The sequence below is a fragment of the Athalia rosae genome, chromosome 6 (assembly GCF_917208135.1).
Source record: "Athalia rosae chromosome 6, iyAthRosa1.1, whole genome shotgun sequence".
Taxonomy (NCBI): Eukaryota; Metazoa; Arthropoda; class Insecta; order Hymenoptera; family Athaliidae; genus Athalia; species Athalia rosae.
This window is the reverse complement of record NC_064031.1, coordinates 11,878,809-11,896,428: the sequence shown is the minus strand read 5'-3', so window position 1 is coordinate 11,896,428 and position 17,620 is coordinate 11,878,809. Positions and strand designations below refer to the sequence as shown.

At 40.7% G+C, this 17,620-nt stretch overlaps 1 protein-coding gene and 1 long non-coding RNA gene across 4 annotated transcripts; one reads left to right on the top strand and one right to left on the bottom strand.

Annotated features, from left to right (window-relative positions):
* Nucleotides 1-7,360: 7,360 nt before the first annotated feature.
* Nucleotides 7,361-10,189, bottom strand: LOC105690484. Its single transcript, XR_007278830.1, has 3 exons — nucleotides 9,535-10,189; nucleotides 7,919-8,140; nucleotides 7,361-7,832 (listed from the first exon to the last, which is right to left on the bottom strand). It is a non-coding gene; the product is annotated as an uncharacterized LOC105690484 (long non-coding RNA).
* Nucleotides 10,190-10,396: 207 nt separating this feature from the next.
* On the top strand, nucleotides 10,397-12,901 carry LOC105690483 (acyl-CoA Delta-9 desaturase-like). 3 transcript variants are annotated; one of them, XM_048656461.1, is made up of 6 exons: nucleotides 10,397-10,640; nucleotides 10,743-10,755; nucleotides 11,510-11,640; nucleotides 11,785-11,990; nucleotides 12,084-12,269; nucleotides 12,352-12,901. In XM_048656461.1, exons 1-6 carry the CDS (start codon nucleotides 10,533-10,535, stop codon nucleotides 12,596-12,598), a joined length of 891 nt encoding a protein of 296 aa, XP_048512418.1. In that variant the 5' UTR covers nucleotides 10,397-10,532; the 3' UTR covers nucleotides 12,599-12,901. The 3 variants fall into 3 exon arrangements, with proteins under 3 accessions (XP_048512418.1, XP_048512417.1, XP_012263694.1); XM_048656460.1 differs by having other exon boundaries at nucleotides 10,722-10,755; XM_012408271.3 differs by having other exon boundaries at nucleotides 10,397-10,755.
* Nucleotides 12,902-17,620: the final 4,719 nt, after the last annotated feature.

The following is a 17,620-nucleotide window of genomic DNA, read 5'->3' as shown; positions in this document are numbered from 1 at the left end:
CTCTTTTTCTTTCTTTCTTCCTTTCTTTCTTTCTTTATCTTCTTTATTTTTCCCTCTCTCTCTTTTTAGTTCTCCCTATATCAACTGTGCGTTATATCTCGTCGTCGTCTCTCGACGCCCAACTTTCGAGGACAACGGTCCGCGATACCTTTTCCGATTCGCTACGCGAGGCGTGCCCTTTCCTAACCGAACCTGAACACCCGCTAAAAGGACACTGATACCCGTATAATGACGGCCCACATTAAAACCCAGAACTCCTACCGAGCGTAGCTCTTTAAAAATTTCTGAAAACGACGCCACATGCGTTTCCAGAAAAATATTAAAAAATATATATAGAATAAAATCGCGTCTAGACGGAGTGCATTCATTGCGCATTTTCTATTCACATGTAAGATTGTGAATCGTCGTCGAATCGTGGTTCGCAAAATCGTTTCGACCTTCGATACATTGAAACGATTCAAGCACTTCGTTGAAGACTAGAAAACAATATTTCGAAGGATCTTGACTAGCTTTTTCTTTTACTGAATTGAATTTCTAGCAAAAATTTGTTCGCAAGTTTTTATGACGACCCGCTATAGATTAATTGTTCTTTCAGAGTCCAAGGCAAAATTCGTAGATCCGGTGCAATTTTCGGTATCGGTAAGATTCTGTACGTTATTTTTGATTTTCCATTTGTTGAACGTAAAGATTTGAGCGAAGCTATAGGTATAGGTGTGTATAATAAAAGATCTGCACGTTACGATCCTTGAGGTGATGCCGCAGGTTGCCTGCAAGGATGATAAACGTTGGGTAGAGATGAGAAAGGAGGACTATAAAATTCAGGATGAACGCAACGTGCGTACTGCTGAATTAATTTTATAGCTAGTTTACGAGGGGAATCATGTCTTGATTTCTTCACACTGTTCCACTCCATTCGAGCGCGCCAAACTCGCGATATCAGAATGACTCTCATTCTCCTCGTATTCCCCCTTTTCTTTTTTGTATATTTTATTTTAATGATATAATAAGAAACTTATGGTACATAATAGCGTAATTTGAGTTGGATGCCGTTCAATTTTTTCCCATCGCACAAAAACGTTATGGCGAGGGTTGAAATTCAGATCGATTCGAGAGCGTAGGGCGAAAATTTTGCCACCAACTTTCGATTTTCTTTAGGTCAAAACGACAATATAGGTGGTTACAGTTTGTGGATAAAAATTTATTACTTTATTTATTTATTATTTCGTTGTTTTCGAGCGGGTTGGCGATCTCAGAGGGAGGTAGGGTAAGAGGGGGTTGGATGGGGGGGAGGGAGGAGGGGGGGTTGGACGATCCCCGTCAAGAGTTGGAAAAAGACGAGGATAAAGGTGATTCCTTCGGATCGGAGAGGGACGGATAACCACCCCGACCGTCGGTCCCTTTGATCTCGGCTCCGGTGGGAGACATCGGGGATGCGTAAGTCGTTGAATCGGCGACGCGACGCGGCAGAGAAGGAAAGAAAATGTGAGGAGAGAGAAATAAAAAAAAAAAAAAAAAATGGATAAAAAAAACGAGGAAGAGAGAAAGAGAGGAAAATATAAGAGGAGGAGGAAGAGAGAGGGCAGAATCGCGGTAGACCACTATTATGTAAACATCAGCGATCCTTTCATCTTGCCGCCGTGAGGCCCCGCTCAGCTGACCCAGCTGGCGTATACGCTACGTAAGTCCCCTGCCCCCTGCTCCCTCCCCCCCCCACCATCCGCCTCATCCCCTCTCTGTACCTCAAACATCAGACGTATTTCTCCCTACCCTTTATTTTTCACCCCCCACTTCTCGCCGAACTAATTTGCGAAATTAGCATCGCTTAGAAATGCAGGTCACCAATTATGAATTATGTTACGTGTATACCTATGGAGCTTACTTATGATCCTACGGAATGAATTCCGCAGTCAAATTTTTTTGAATTTTTTTTTCCGTTGTATATCACGTCATTGGGGTTTTTAGAAGTAGATGGAACTGAGAAATATGTACAGAAATTAGTTGGGTTCAGGTCGAATGGGATTGGAAATTCGATTTTTTCCATTTTCTGGAAATATCTCGGAGATTTTTAAAGATACGACTCTACGGCGGCGTCGTACTACTACATCCTTTTTGTGGGTTACGCCTCTATATTTCTTAACCCCTGAAACCCAGAAATAATTTTTCTATCTACTACAGGATAATTAAAACCGTAATTAACCTCTACAGTTAAAAATGAGACAAAAAATGTCTTCGAAAATCAGATAACAATGGATTTCCTATTCTTGCAAATAAATCCAACGGATTTTCGAAATTATTGGCATACATGACTCGATTTTACTTGCGAAAAAAAATCATGCCCGATCGAGCTTTCGTTCAGTAAAAGTTCTTCAAAAACTAGGGGATGAAATGAAAAGAATGTGTAGAATAATTGTCACGATTTTTCATTTCGTTTCTTCTTCGTTCAAGCACATAGAAATACCCATAAGAGCGGCGCGTCGCCGTCTGTTTCTTCGGAACCACTTTTGGTTATGAGGTATGGACTTGTTATTCCAACTCTATAAGGTGATCACTGAAATAAACCATTTTTATACCTGAAAAAAAAACAACCATAGAAACTTGTGGAATGGTTAAAATTACGATTTTACCAGCTATATACGTCCACCAAACGACTAGCGTTCGTATAATAATTATCATCATCATATTATATTTATAATCATGAAAATAATAATATTTAATATGGTTAACGCCGTTCGGAGCTGCGCTTTGAATATGCTTTCATACACACGGAGAACAACCGATGTAAGAAATAAGGGTGGTACGGCCTAAATATAATATTAATCTTTTCCATCGTGAACAATTCTTTTTTTTTTTAAGCAGAAATCGCTTTGGCACGAATGTAAAGGGTCATTCCGCGCCCACTCGAGAATTCCTCTAGTCTAATTTTTTGTACGTTATAGATCCGAATTTCACCGATCTTTGAAATTTCGTTAAAAGATTTTCCAAACTCTTTCAAAACAGTTAACGTCACAGTTCGAACGAAAAGGAGGAAGAAAAATTCAAAAAATTTCCTCGTCGAGTTAGCACGGAATATCCCATACATACGCAGGATGTATGTGAATATATAATGATATTTTCTTTTATTTTTTTACGGATATCTATATCTATATACACAGGTCGTTATATGGGCCGGTTTTTCATGCTATTTAATATTACGATTATCGTCGAGTCTGAACGATCATTCGATAAATATCCGTTATGGTCGAGGATTTAAGTCGAGGGTTAGATGCTGGAGCAATAATATAACTCAAAGGTAAGAATAATTTTCACGTTATATGTCGTAGGCGTGGTGATGACGACGATGATCGGGATGATGATGACGACGATGGGGCTGCTATAGCGTTGCACTCGTATGCGCAGCAGTTATATAGATAATATCGTTTCATTTTCTTTAACGCTATTAATTACTTTAGGGTCAACAATTTTTTACTGTTATTGCGCGACACGCCTATACATATAGCCAGGATACCCCCTACACAATATATAAAGTCATAAGAATTATTTTCAAAACTCGCTCGCCAAGTCCCACCAAAAAAGGTACCAGTAGCTCTCACAATCAGTGGCATTGGAGTGAAGAACGAAAGTTTAGAAAAGAAAAAAAAATGTCCAATTTATTGTTTCTCAATTTTTAGAAAAGTAAGTACATGTGGATTTTCCGAAATTCGATCTAAGGAGGGCAGTCTTTTAATTATTTTTTGGAAAAACTTTATGTAAATTGTGAGGAATGTTTTCGTAGCTATCGTTGTCGTTACCGTTTTTATTAATACTTTTACTATCGTACATCCCTCGGGAATGCCACCTGTGCTATATTCACGACCTTATGTCACGTTGCGCGACCGATTGGTCCGCAGATAAGAAGATCCGAAGAACACACGTGTTCCGAACACGTGCTCCGGCTGCTTTCTTCTCTTTGATCGAAACTGAATAACGCGGAATTTCTTATACGTTATTATACGCGCCTATTCCACCCCTTCGCCTAGAGTATGTGAATTCTTTTTGCTTGAATCTTTTGAAAGAAAAGATGAAATTGTATTTTTTTGATTTGAAAATTCATTCACAAAGCTTGGTTTTCCGTTAGAAATTATAAGTTCTTGAAAAACCTTAGCTGTGAACGATGCGATTTTTTAATGAACTTTTTTATGTTTCCTCGCAACGATTTGTCAACGATTTTTGAAAATTCATTCTCTCTCAATACGTCCGTGCATGTAGTAAAAATAATTCACGTGTTAGGACGGTATTTATTCAAGATGGTGAATTTCCAAATCTCCTTTCAAAGGTTAGGGACTTTGAACCCCTACGAGGCATAAAGCGCGAAGGAAAAAAAAAAAGGATCCAGTTTGACTGACTGACTTGAAGCGAGTCTAACTGATTAGGTCCGAAATCGAGCATGAAATGTTCTGATGTGTTCAAAATTATTCGTCTATTAAATTCAGTCCAGGTATATACATATGTATATGCGAGTAAATAGATTATACATGAATGCTTTATACATACCCGTATACTTTGAGAAGAGATGCAGCGGATTTGTTGAGTTCAACTCAAACGGGCGTTTCTTACGGGGGTGAGATCGAAACCATAAGGGGGCTGCAGCAGATCCATACATACGTACATATTATGTAGTCTTGTACTTTACACAGGCATTATATATGTACTTGTAATATACATAGGAAAAAAAAAGGAAGACAGAGTCGGGCGGCAAGGTTCAAAGCGTTGGTGACATCTGACTGCCATTGTGGGCCAGTTCTTTGCGCTGTGTAGGTATATATGTATGTAAACGAATACATAGATACGTGTACCTATATACCTATATACCTATATACCTATATACCTATATACCTACCTACGCTTTTCTATTGCGATGACGAGGAAGCGGGGACCGCGTGGTGGTGCTTTGTTGCGTCTTACCGCCGTCATCGTAGTGCAACGTGTTTGCCGCCATATTGCATATTATTGCGACCCCAAAATCGGGCTACCTCTAGAGTAATCTTTTCTCATGGTGTTCCTCCTTCTTCGGCTTCTTCCTCTTCTTCTTCTCCGGCTTCTTTTCCTCGTCGTCTCACTATAGCCTCGGCTACTCGACCCTTGGCGTCTCTTAGAGTTTTTCATACTCTACCTTCTTGCGTTCCTACGTCCAAGATTACGTCGAGGGGTTTCGTGACGTGTGTAAGGACCTTCGTCTGTATGGGGCCACGAAGAAAACCCCTTCAGAAATATTTTTTTTCATCCATAACAAAAATTATCCATCCAACGTCATTAACATTCACAAACGATCTTTTTCGCGTAATACACCCTACCGCGTTTTTTTTTTTGTCTTTTTTTCAATTTATTCCAGTCACGGGATGCCTTTTGTCGTTAACAATTCAAAATTCAATATCGTTTTCTTCTATAGTTACAGGAGAAAAAAAAAAAGAAAAATCTACGCGGTTTTGTGAAAACGCGAAGAAGAGGAAAAACGGGAGAAGATATTACGAAGACAGATTAAATTAATGCGCGCGTGACGAGTCGGTTAAAAATGAAAGGAAATAACCGCTAATTGGGTAGACAGAAAATCGCGTTTGCGGGGTATATATAATACATATATATATATGTGTATACCTAGTTATATAGTATTTATATATACACAGCGTGTAGTTTGCACGCTGCGATCTCGAGCGGCGTTTTAAAGTCGTCGGTGTGCATTGAGGGGGTGAGGAGAGAAAGAGGAGGAGATTGTGTGCAGGTGATCGCGGTGCAGCGCGTTGGATCCCGAGCGGTCGCGTAGCGTCTCGTCGCGGTCGGGGTCGTTGTTGTCGGATGGTTGGCGTTTTTCTAAGCGGCGCACGGGAAATCCAAACACGGTTTGACGCGGCGTTGGTACGGCACGGTTTGTTCCTCCTTTTCGTCTTACAGTGTTTCTTGATCGCGGCGCCGAAGCCGCGGCTATCGCGTATACGTACGGCGAAACTGCAGCCGCGCGTCTCTCGCTATAGCTGCGGTTCCGCTTCGTACTCCGCGAAGAGTTCTCTGCATCGGTACAGCGAAGTCGGAGCCAACCATACCTAACTTAACGCAAAGGGTACGAAAAACGGTGAGCCGTACTTATAATATACGTCAGTCACGCGCCTTTTCCATCCTTCCACTTCGGAACAACAAAGAGCTGGTGCGACGCTCGCGCGATCCGCTGCTGCATCTCCTCCTCCAGCTTTTGCCTCTCCGCTTTCGAGTTGCGAGTAAAACGGATATAAACGGATAAGGGCTATTTCATACGGCCTTTACCACATCGATGATATCCCCGACGTTTCTTTTATCCCCGTATAACCATTCCGTTTGCGTTACTTTTATTTCTTATTTCTCGGCTACCCATATTTCTTATTTTTCTTACGCGACATTCGCAGTCCTCCTCTTCGGCTCGATCGCGCCGCAGCGCGGGGCGCCAGCCGCGCAAAGGTTCAAAGGTGCGCGAGGCCCTCCGCACAACTCCAAAGCTGTACTTTCGTTAGAACTTGCGACGGGGAAACTCACTATTTACGATCTTATAAGGAGAAATTCTCGGGAATATAAAATTCTTATGGAAAAGCTCGGGAACTAACCGCAAACTGTACGGACGTAGATCTCTTTCTTGGACCCCGATGTTGAGGAAATTTTTTTCTCCATTACTAACTCATTTACGCGAATCGCTACCCGTCTCACCTGCACCTATAACTCTATGAAAATCTACAAGTTGTTAGAAATTGATCCGCGCAGATTTTTTCATTTCATTTTCTTCCTTTATTTTACTGCAGATCGACCGCCTGCGGCGAACCATTCGGATCGTCAGCAATGGGAGACTCGAGAGGGAAGAAGCCGATTATACTCGCGCACGAGTTATGTATCTACACTTTTACCGATGATAGCAAAAAAATTTAGCCCGATGTTAATCGTCAGCTTTTCTGCTCGCCGCTCATACGTAACGTGCGGCCGAGCGGCTTCTGTTATACGATCGAAATAAGGCTTTATTGCCGAAGAAAAAGAGAATGAAGAAATTGTCAAAAAAAAAACAAAAAAACAATCTTCTATACGAACACGACGCGTTTGGAACATCGGTCGATTATAAGTATTAAATATTTACACCCTGAAGACATATTCCCAGACGATGCAATATGATGAGAACAAGAAGATCCCAACCAACCAAAAAGCGGAGATCATATTGGGGTCCTCAGTTTCGAGATAAAATTGGGGCCGGTTGTGACATTCATGGAAATCAGATTGGTAAAAATCATACGTGGTCGATTGAAATTATTGAAATGTCAAATTTTTCGCCACCCCTACGACCTAACGGTGACGTCATTCTTGCAAGCTCTTTAGATTCTCCATGCCCTTTTGTTTCTCAGTTTTTGGTACAAATTAGGAGGACAATAATTTTTTTGAAGAAGAAGAAGAAGAAAAGAAAAATTGAATGAAATAACATCGTGAGCTTGTCAGCGGGAGTTTTGTGAAGGATCACCTCTTGCGAAGGGTCGTCAATGGTAAAAGACTCTAATTGAAATTCTGTCCCTTGTCAAAGCTCATCAAAGATTCCGACCTTACTTTATTGCTACGGCATCATTTTCAGAAACCAAGGCAGCCGAGGGATAAAAACGGTGGGTGCAAATTTTTACCAGAATTTTTCAGATCGGTATCATCAAATTCTTCGGTTATTTTTGTGTCCAGTTCCTTCTGTGGCACCGATCGATATTCTTTTTCTACTTTGAAACGAAAATGAATCTGCATGTTAAATTTTTCGAGAATAGATGATCAATATTTTGTCCGTTTCTTTCCTCCGCAGCCTTTTGATTCGTCTGAAAATTATTAGCGAAACTACAGGAATATTATTTGACGTTAAAAATAAAATGTCAGTTTCGTTGATGGATCGATCGATTATTACCTGATTTTTGTGTACGTATCAATCAATCGGGATCTATCCAATAATTTCACGTCGAATGAATTGTTCGGCATCATCGGCGCAATCAGGTGCGATTCGGAGTATTGTCCTTGGGCGTGATGCATCGGTTGAGGGGTCGTCAAGGGTCTGCTTCGACGATTATCTGATCGAAATGTTGAATCGATTATGCCTTGCGTCGTCGTTCAACGTCAACGCGGTGGTCAACTTCGGGTACATAGAAGATACATGTATGAATTAGGAACACACATGCGGTCATCAGAGACCGCCGCCCACCAGATTCACAACGTGCAGTTACGACGGTGCAGGTGAAAAAAAAACAGAAAAAAAAAAAAAACAGAAAAAATGTCGGCTCCGCATCGTGACAAATTACGGTTCCAAGAATTATCTGTACATACATACACACACCGGTGATGGGGTGACAGAAATTGATGCCGGAAATATCGTGAGCACAAATTTTGAAAAACAAATCTCATCCAAATCCAACGAAACACGGGCGCGGGGCAAGCGTCGCGGTTCTCGCAAATTTTTGTCGCGCCGTGAGGATGTTTTTTTCTTCTTCTTCTTCCCACATTTTTATTTTATTTTTTTTCTCGAATGCCTTTGAGATCAGGATATATAAAAAGGATCTGCCCACCACCTGCATGACGCGGCGTATAATGCGACCTGCAGACACGCGGTTCGTTAAATCCGATGAATTTGTCTAAAAATTTTCAACCGCGGTTTATAGCTGTGAATATATTTGGAAGAAATCGCTATAGGTACGTTATAAAAACATGAGAATGAAATTTTCGACGGGAGATATGCATCGAAATGTCGCCCGTTGTGGTTCGCGAGAAGATGTGTAAAAAAAGACAAAAAGACATCGAAAAGGACAGCATACACGTTCCGAAAGAAACCGCGCGTTGGGATCTATATTTATACATTCAAATATGTATTCGCTTAGTTAGCTACGAGAAATTTGTCACCAAATCTTTTGAAATTCTTCCATTTGATTTGTCGCTTTTCAAAAATTTTTTCGATAATATCGCGGCCGATTCAACGTTGATTGATTTTCTATCGCTGATAGGGGATGAAAAAAGAATCAACGAAGATGCATTTCTTTTAATTTGTTTAACCCTGGAATGCATTTCTCGAATAAAAGTTTACGAGCCATTAACTTCTGAACTATCATTCACCGGGATGAATATGACGAAATTCCGAAAAAGAAAACAATTAAAAAGCAGAACCAAAAAAAGAAATGTCTGTTCAGTGGTTTCTCGGAATTTATATACGAAAATTGTGATTTTCTGAAATCTCGTATAATATAGTAATGTCCTGTGTCTATAATATGCAGAAGATCGACGTTATAGCTTCGGGCTAAGGTGAATAAAGAAGCCTCGAAAGGATCATATTAAGGTCGGGAAGGGCGTTCTGTGGTTGCGGAAGGCGGTTCGCTAATTGATTTCAGAGCTGCCGAAATGGGGAATATTTTGTCGAAAACCGCAGAATACGTTATTATTATTTAACCGTCCGTTCGTGCTGCCATTTTTTTCGACGTATATTCAAGCTCGATCAACTATGTTTGTTTTTAGAAACGAACGGCGATCTCTTTCACATACTCATGGTATACCAAGATCGATTCCTCGAATCGTTTAATCAGCTACCCCAACTATTAAATATAGAATTTTATTACACTAGAGTAGTCATAACTTTTTGATTCACCGCAACTTTATTTGCACTAATGATCCGACGAATTGATGAGCGTTTTTTTTACCCCCACAGCGACGCGGCGGAAAAATTCTGCAGTCCGATTAGATTTCAGATAAAAGTTTGCTCATCGAAACGTTCAATCAAATCGGTAGGTATGTTGAATAGAAATGAGAAGGAATAGAGGAAAAAATTTGGTACAGTAACGTAACAAATAAAATAAAATACATCTGTTCCAGTTCGTTTATGTTACACTATTACATTGCTTTTCTGGGTCCCACTGCACACGTGACATTAAATACGGTTCTCCAATTTCATCCAATTTAAGTTAATGGAGGTCACGCGTAATCAAAGTCGCCAACTCGTAACTTCTTCTATTCTCATTGGACGGTAAGGATTTTTAACACACATGTGTACAACGACCGATCGATGTTGCAAATTTTTCTCTCCCAATTGTGAACTTCTGGATCATCGAATACCCAATCAACCAGAATTATTCTTTACCCTTTTTTTTCGACGATATTTTTAGAACGGTGAAGTTTTTCACGATTCCTATATTTCGGACGTCGACAATTGCGTTATTTCGCATAATTTTAGAGCGAACTATTCGAATTTCGGAATGAGTTTTGATAATCTGCAACCACCCCGAAGAGTGCGACGCAGGCGCTATGATGAAATTCGCGTGTCGCGCAGTCGCTACGATGAAATAGTGGCTTGAAATTTTACAGTTAGCTCGCTCGTTCGCGGGCAGATGATAAATCATTTTATCATTGCCATTGACCTATTCTATCAGTCGCCTCTAAAGCGTCGTGATAAAAGGTCAGAAGAATAAATTTAGCCGGTGGATTGAAGAAAGTTTCATTCGGTTCCCTAACGATCTAGGGGTTCGGGTAAACGCGTCGCTTAAGAAATGGATACAAATGAGAAACGTGAAAATTGGGAACGCGTCGCTGGCGCCGAAGAGTTCGACGATAAACCAATAAAGCCATTGACATGGGGTGAAATAATGGAGAGAATGGTATGGAGAAATGTTATTCAACTAGGATTTTTCCACGCAGGATTTTTCACCGCTGTAATTATGTATTGTTTTCGGCTTTATTCGGTACCGATAAAATGGGAGACTATAGCCTGGGGTGAGTTTTAAAATCAATAACGTCACCTGACACGTGTGTATTCTTCTTACCTCTAATCTCATTAAAAAATACCTAATAAGAACAAAGCAAACAAAGCAAACAAAAAAACCTACAGAAACCCATCTCACCAATCTATCGATTCAACCCATAGAACACATGAAAAACTTTTCATTCAATTATCTCGTTAATCAATGACAAATTTATCTCCACTCTCGATAAACATTTGTCGAATATGCCATGGAAAAAAAAAGTTCTGATTAATTTAGAAATAAAATAAAAAATGTAATAATTAAGTCAGCTTATTGATTACATCGCGTGCGCTTTTGATATTGCAAGCTTGTTGTTCAGAAATCATTTCACTTACTCAGCAAAAATTTAATTTATAGTTTTCATTACACGTGTTCCGATTGATGCATAACGAATGAAGTTTTTCTTTTTCCTCTCCCGAATTAATGACGAACGATAGAGAGTTTAATCGAGCACGTGATTAGCACAAGATGATGAAGAAACAAGATGTATTTTCTCTCATTTCGTTTTATGTATGGTTATATCTGAGGCTGTGTAATTATCTCGAACGAAAACCACGTACCCGGCCACGTAGTCACAATATGTGTACGAATAATTGCGGAATGAATCGTCCGACGATATCTCTTATCGACGAATAATATTATAGTTCGGTCAATTTTCCAGCAAATCTTACGTTATAGATTTTCGCAATTTTACTCAACCAAAATATGCTCCGATCCAAATACAGCCGCTGCCGCTAGCCACGTACCAGCGTTAGGATTGACGGCCGGCGTTCACAGACTTTGGACCCATCGAGCCTACAAAGCGAAAATACCTTTGCGAATTATTCTGATGATGATGTACTCGGTCGCCGGATTGGTGAGTGAAAATTAATCGATCTCCTATCCCCTTGTTATTCTTATCGCAAAGTTTTTCCGAACAGATCACGATTCCCTATGATTTTTCTGACGGTGTTCTTTTCGTTTTTGGTTTTTTTTTTTTTTTTTTTTCCCCCCCGCACAGACGTCGATATTTCACTGGGTCAAGGAGCACAGAGTACACCACAAGTTTTCAGAGACTGATGCCGATCCTCACAATGCTAGGAGGGGATTTTTCTACTCGCACGTTGGATGGATTTTGCAGAGAAGACATCCGGAATTCTTACGCCGATCCAGGGAGATCGACATGACCGATATACTGAGCGATCCCGTCGCAGTTTTTCACAAAAAGTAGGAAAAAAAAACAAACAGAACAGTTGTCACGAGTAATAGAAAAACTGAGCACCTGCGAGCGGTGAATTTTTTATCTCAAACGATTTTCAGGTACGTGACGCAGATGAACCTTCTGTTCTGTTTCATCATACCAACCGTAATCCCCGTTGTATGTTGGGGAGAAATTTTATTGCACGCGGTATTGACCCAGTGCTTTATCCGTCACGTTTTGGCCTTCCATTTTCTCTGGAGCGTGAACAGTTTCGCGCATTTGTACGGCACGCGTCCGTACAACAGGTAAAAATCATTGTATCCAAACACACACGTAATCAAATGGTTCGTTTCGATTTTCTAATTCGTTCGTTTTTCGAATTTTCAGGCTCATAAATCCAGCGGAAAATCGTATAGTGTCGCTTTTCACGCTTGGCGAAGGATCGCACAATTATCACCACACCTTCCCGTGGGATTACAAGGCGTCGGAATTCCCCTATTTCAATTTCAACTCCACTACGCTATTTATTCAAGCTTTCGAAAAAATCGGCTGGGCCTACGACCTCCGAGAACCTTCGCCCGAGTTGGTCGACAAGGTGGTCAGACGCGTCGGTTACAAGTCATTGAGTCATTGAACTATCATTTTTCTAAATTCGTAGATGTAGATTCGTATTATCTATTGCACGTCCCCCGATCGATAACGAAGTGCCATAAATTACGTGGGAGGATTGAAAAAGAAAAAAAAATAGTTTTCAAACAGCCTATCGTATATAAATTATACATCCATATACGTAATATATAAATATATTTGTATAAAAGTTTACCACTAGAAGTCAAGATTTGAAAGAAAAAAAAGAATGAAACAATCAGACGAATTAACATATCATCGATTTAGAGCGAGAAGTGTTCGAAGTGATTTATTAAAAAACCAAAAGCAATGGACATTTCAATTTTTTCCCCCCTCAAATTTTCGTTCGACGAGATGAACCCGTAGGTGGAATCGACTCGCGTTGAAGTAAGGAGAGCTTACTCGCGTCGTAACTCGTTAGTTATTAATTATAATATTTGACAGTCTATCTTCCCAATACTTCGAGGAGTTTTAACGGTGGGATTATTAGTAGTTCCTCTCCCTTCATCATCCAGAGGATGTTGTGCAGCATTGCCGGAGGTAAAGCATTCACAATTACAGATCACTATAGATGCGGTGGGATGGCGTTGCCGTTGTTTGCTCCCGGTTATTCTCCTATGTTCTTATGCGGACACACCGCGTATACGCGCACAGGATTATGGGTATGCTAATGAAACCGAATCGTGTCGTAAATAAATTAACCGTTTCTCACCGTGGCCACCAGTTTTTATCTCAAATCTGAACGATCTTCGATACTAGAATGAAAAAGACGCGCCGAAGTTAATCGCGGCTCGGTGTATAGAATTCATACACGTCCGCGCGATCGAAACGTTCATCGTTTTTTTCATTCCTTTTTTAACATTCTGCAGGGTGAAAAACAAAAAAAGAAGTCGATTCATAAATAATATGAAGAAACTATACCTGAAAGGATTCTGCTATGCGAGAAAAACGAAAAAAAAAAGAAAAACCAGATCTTATTGATTTTTGCGATAGTAATTCAAAATCCATTTGATTTCCGCGGGGTGAAAAAAGCTCTGTAAAAAAAAGAAGTAAATTTCATTTGAGTCTGCTATCATCCGGGCGACTCAGTTGAAAAATTTCCGAAACTGATGGATAACTGTTTTGTATTTTGAAAATTTTATTTTTCCCAATGAGTTGTGAGAAGGCTTTTTTCATATACGACGTTCTGGTTACGAAGAAATCGTCCTTGAAAAAAGCGCGCGGTGTACAACATGGCCAGAGGCCTTCGGGCGTAAAACCAGTAGCTGTACTGTATACGTATACGGGGGAAGATATAGAGTTGGGGAGATGCTCGGTTGGTTGCGTTATTTTAATAAATATACATTGCGGAAATGAAAGCTAGACTCCATCGCAGTCGGAAATCAAAAAGGAAAACGAAGTGAAGAGAAAAACTGAATCGCAAATTTCGGATTATCTCAATAGGTACGTTGTACGCGTCGTGAATAATTCGCTACGGATATGAATTTCTGCCGAGTATATTTTCGAAACTGAGTGAGCGGAAATCATCGATTTATTCACGAGACGCTCAGCGATTCAGAATTCCTTCGTTTGCAACCTTACGAATCATCCGGCTTTCGCGTGAACTTTGAAATTCAGATCATACGATTCCTTGCACTGCGCAATTTGAGAAAAAATTGGATTTTCGGTGTTTCAAAAACTGGAAAACTTGGGACGGTAATAATCGTTAGAATTATTTTCGAAAGTTGGTAGTAACGAGGAGGAATAATCGCAGCTGCCGAAAATCATGGGGTGATAGTTGTCGGTACTCCCCACTGTGCTCGTGTCTTGTATAATACATATATACATATAAATACATAGCTGAATATATGTATATGTATATGTCGAAATGCGCGGTGTGGTTGGAAAAGAATTCGGAGAGGAATGCTTTTCGGAAATGTCTTTAAGACCCGAAGAACCGGCGAGGAGTCCGGTAGCCAGGAGAACCGGAGGGCCTTATCGGGCGACATCCACTAAGACCCGGCTATTTGTACAACAGTCGTGGCTTTATAATTAGCCGATAAGGCGGTTCGTTAAAAACTTAAAAGAGAGCCGTAAAGGGTCCGACTACTACTCGAAACCCAAGAGAGTCGAAAGATACACGCTATATACGAGTTACCTGAACCAGTGTTGCGACTTCTGTTACAATTTTAATGTCCCTCCAAAAGTCTCTATATCTAAAGGGTGTTCGAAAAATTCATTCAAATTAATTCTCCCCACCCCTTTGGCCCGATACTTTTCTCCTATGTAATATGCATTCTCCCTCACATGGAAATCTCTCAGAAACACACAAAAAACAACCCCTTCGAAGGATCCATTCGGAGAAAAAGAAGAAAAAGAAAAATTGCGAACGCTGGTGAAAATTGTTTTTTTTTTTTTTTTCTTTTTCTCAACATAATCTACATTACGATATGTATTGTAATATTCTTGCCAACGAATTCACTCGCTCTGATTTATTTTTCTTATTTTTCGGAAGTGGTGAAAAAAAGAAGAAAAAAAAACAAACAGGTCGAGATTGAGTTTAGCCGGATCAATCCAGTTTTTATGGTGATTTTATAAGAGGTGTGATTAACGCGTGGTTGAAAGACACCATGTATAATGTGGTTGTATATACGTATAGGTGTGTATGGTATATTACCTACAATACCGGAGGTGGGCCGAAAAGCTCCGCGCTTTCGGCATCTCTTCTCTGTTTTAATCAGCATAAATCAAATTTAGAGAGGGCCCGTTGAAAACACTGCCATCATCTCGCCGCCGAGCTGCCGTTCCTTTCGCTCCTCTTGCTGCCTTGATATTATTCTTTTTTACTTTTGTTTATTTATTTACTTTTTTCTCGTCATCTTCCTTTTCCTCTATTCTTCACAGTAATTATCTAAACGTAGTTAGGTAGACACGCGTTATACACACGTATAAATAGCCGAGAAAAGACGCTCTTGTATTCGTATACACCTAATATAGTAGCAGGTGCAGCGCAAGTACCACGTATTATACAAGAACGTTAAGATAAAACCGAGTTTAAACTCGACCTGGAAATTCAAACAAACTTACAATAACGCCGCAGCAACCGCTACTGCAACCGTAACACGTAGGTGATACCCAACGATCATCCTCTTCTCTCACCTTTACGCGCGATCGACATCGATAATTTAGCTTGAGTTCAAATCATCATCTCGAACTTTTCTTTTTCCATTTTTCCTAGTCCAACTCTCAATTATTCTGCGGGAAAAAAATGATCTCAGATCGAGCATGGAAAGGAAATTAGAAAGAAATCCGTTAGAGAGAAAGCTCTGTGATTTTCGATTTTTTAATTTCTGATCAGGATCATCGATCATTACGGTGATTCAATTTCGGAATTATTTATCCCCCTTGTACTCAAGAGTTAAACAATATTTCGGACCCCGCAGGTTTCGTATCGTGGAAAAAGAGAGAAAGAAAGGAATGATAATAAATGCGAATTTGATGATTGTTTTTTGGTTTTTTTTTGGTTTTTGTAGAATCATCCCTGGGGTGCGGTAATATTACGTATCTTATTTGAAGTTTTAACGATCTATTTCGATGGCGAGTGATTCTAGTATGGGATAGATATATATATATATAAATATATATGTATAGCTATACAGCGCACCTATGTAGGACGTATAGCCCCAGATCCTGAAGGCGGAATCTCAGGGGCGGGCGAGCGGGCGGGCTTTGCCGCCAGAGGAAGCACCCTGCTGTGGAAGTCTGGAGAGCTAACAAGCGCCGATACCATCGTATTCCTTAACCGGGTTTCGCCCCCTCACCCTCGTCTCTTTCCTCCTTCCTCTTCTCTTTCCTCTTATATTCACCGCTTCCTTAACACTCCAGGTTCGCGTCGACGGTGCTCCTCTTCCCTCGGGAACCGCGTAGACCAAGTTCGCGGTCTTATACACCTCCTCTTTGCATGCACGAAGCAGACACACGCACACACACACACAAACGTGTATAATCGCGCTACCGTATCTCCGCACGCGTTCAAGTATTATTATATTACTATACAGAAACGCGACACGACGACAACCGCTGTCGCTGTGCCAAAGCTTTCAGCCACCTTCGGGCAGGACCAACTTTCACATAGTCTGGCGCATCTGCACCCACGCTAAAATTCCATCGCCTATAAATGCGTGAACTATGAATGATGGAATAAAGAGAGAACGACCGTAACCGCGCCTCAATCTTACTTCATTTTCATCTTTTTTTCTAAATGGGGACCGATCGCGGCTTTCAAGTGATTCGACGAACAAATCCCATAACATTTAATGTGCGTGGTTGTATAGGTAACTATTTACTCGCTATATCCATGCAGGAATGCAGAAATATTTCAGAAGAATAACGCTTTCACGTCATGTTGTTTTTTTTTTTTTTTCCTCTCAACGAATCACAAGATTTGTATAAAATGCCGACTTCGCTTTAACAAGTATTTTTCATTTCGTGTTCAGATTTCGAAGCCGGCGTTAATATAGGCAGGGCGAAGCGGGCGTGTGGGGTACGAGGTGGAAATAAAGTCCTGTTGGGTCGACTCGGTCGCGATGATCAGTTATCAATAGAATCGGGTATTCGAACCGCTCCCTGGAGACGCTCCTCTTAGGGCCGTTTCCTCGCGTCTCTCGGATCCGGGGGATCAGCTGGTCGTCGTATATAGTCGGCGTATGAAAGCGAAGTAGACTGCACACGGGGATCCTTCGATCCTTACTCTCCTGCTGGTAAAACGCGCCAAGAATTTCTTTGGCGTATTATACAGGCGTACGGGTATGGGTGTACACACATTTTAAGGCGAAACCGTATAACCCGCGCGCATTTGATCTCGGACCTGCAGCAGCTCCTTCGAATTTTCAACTTTGGTCTGCCTCGGGGTTGACTATTATTGGATGCTTGCGAGCACCGCCTAAGTTCACTCTTATCCCGAAACGGATCGAGGTCCCCCGCTCTCTGACTTTTGTCGGTAAATTTTTCTTCTCGCTTTGAGTAATGGAACTCGACCGAAATCAATTTT

Excerpts from the sequence above, each read along its gene's own strand:
- LOC105690483 (XM_012408271.3), top strand. The coding sequence starts at position 10,533 with ATGGATACAAATGAGAAACGTGAAAATTGGGAACGCGTCGCTGGCGCC. Across the intron at positions 11,641-11,784 it reads TGTACTCGGTCGCCGGATTG|ACGTCGATATTTCACTGGGT; the intron begins GTGAGTGAAAAT and ends CCCCCCGCACAG. Across the intron at positions 11,991-12,083 it reads GTCGCAGTTTTTCACAAAAA|GTACGTGACGCAGATGAACC; the intron begins GTAGGAAAAAAA and ends AACGATTTTCAG.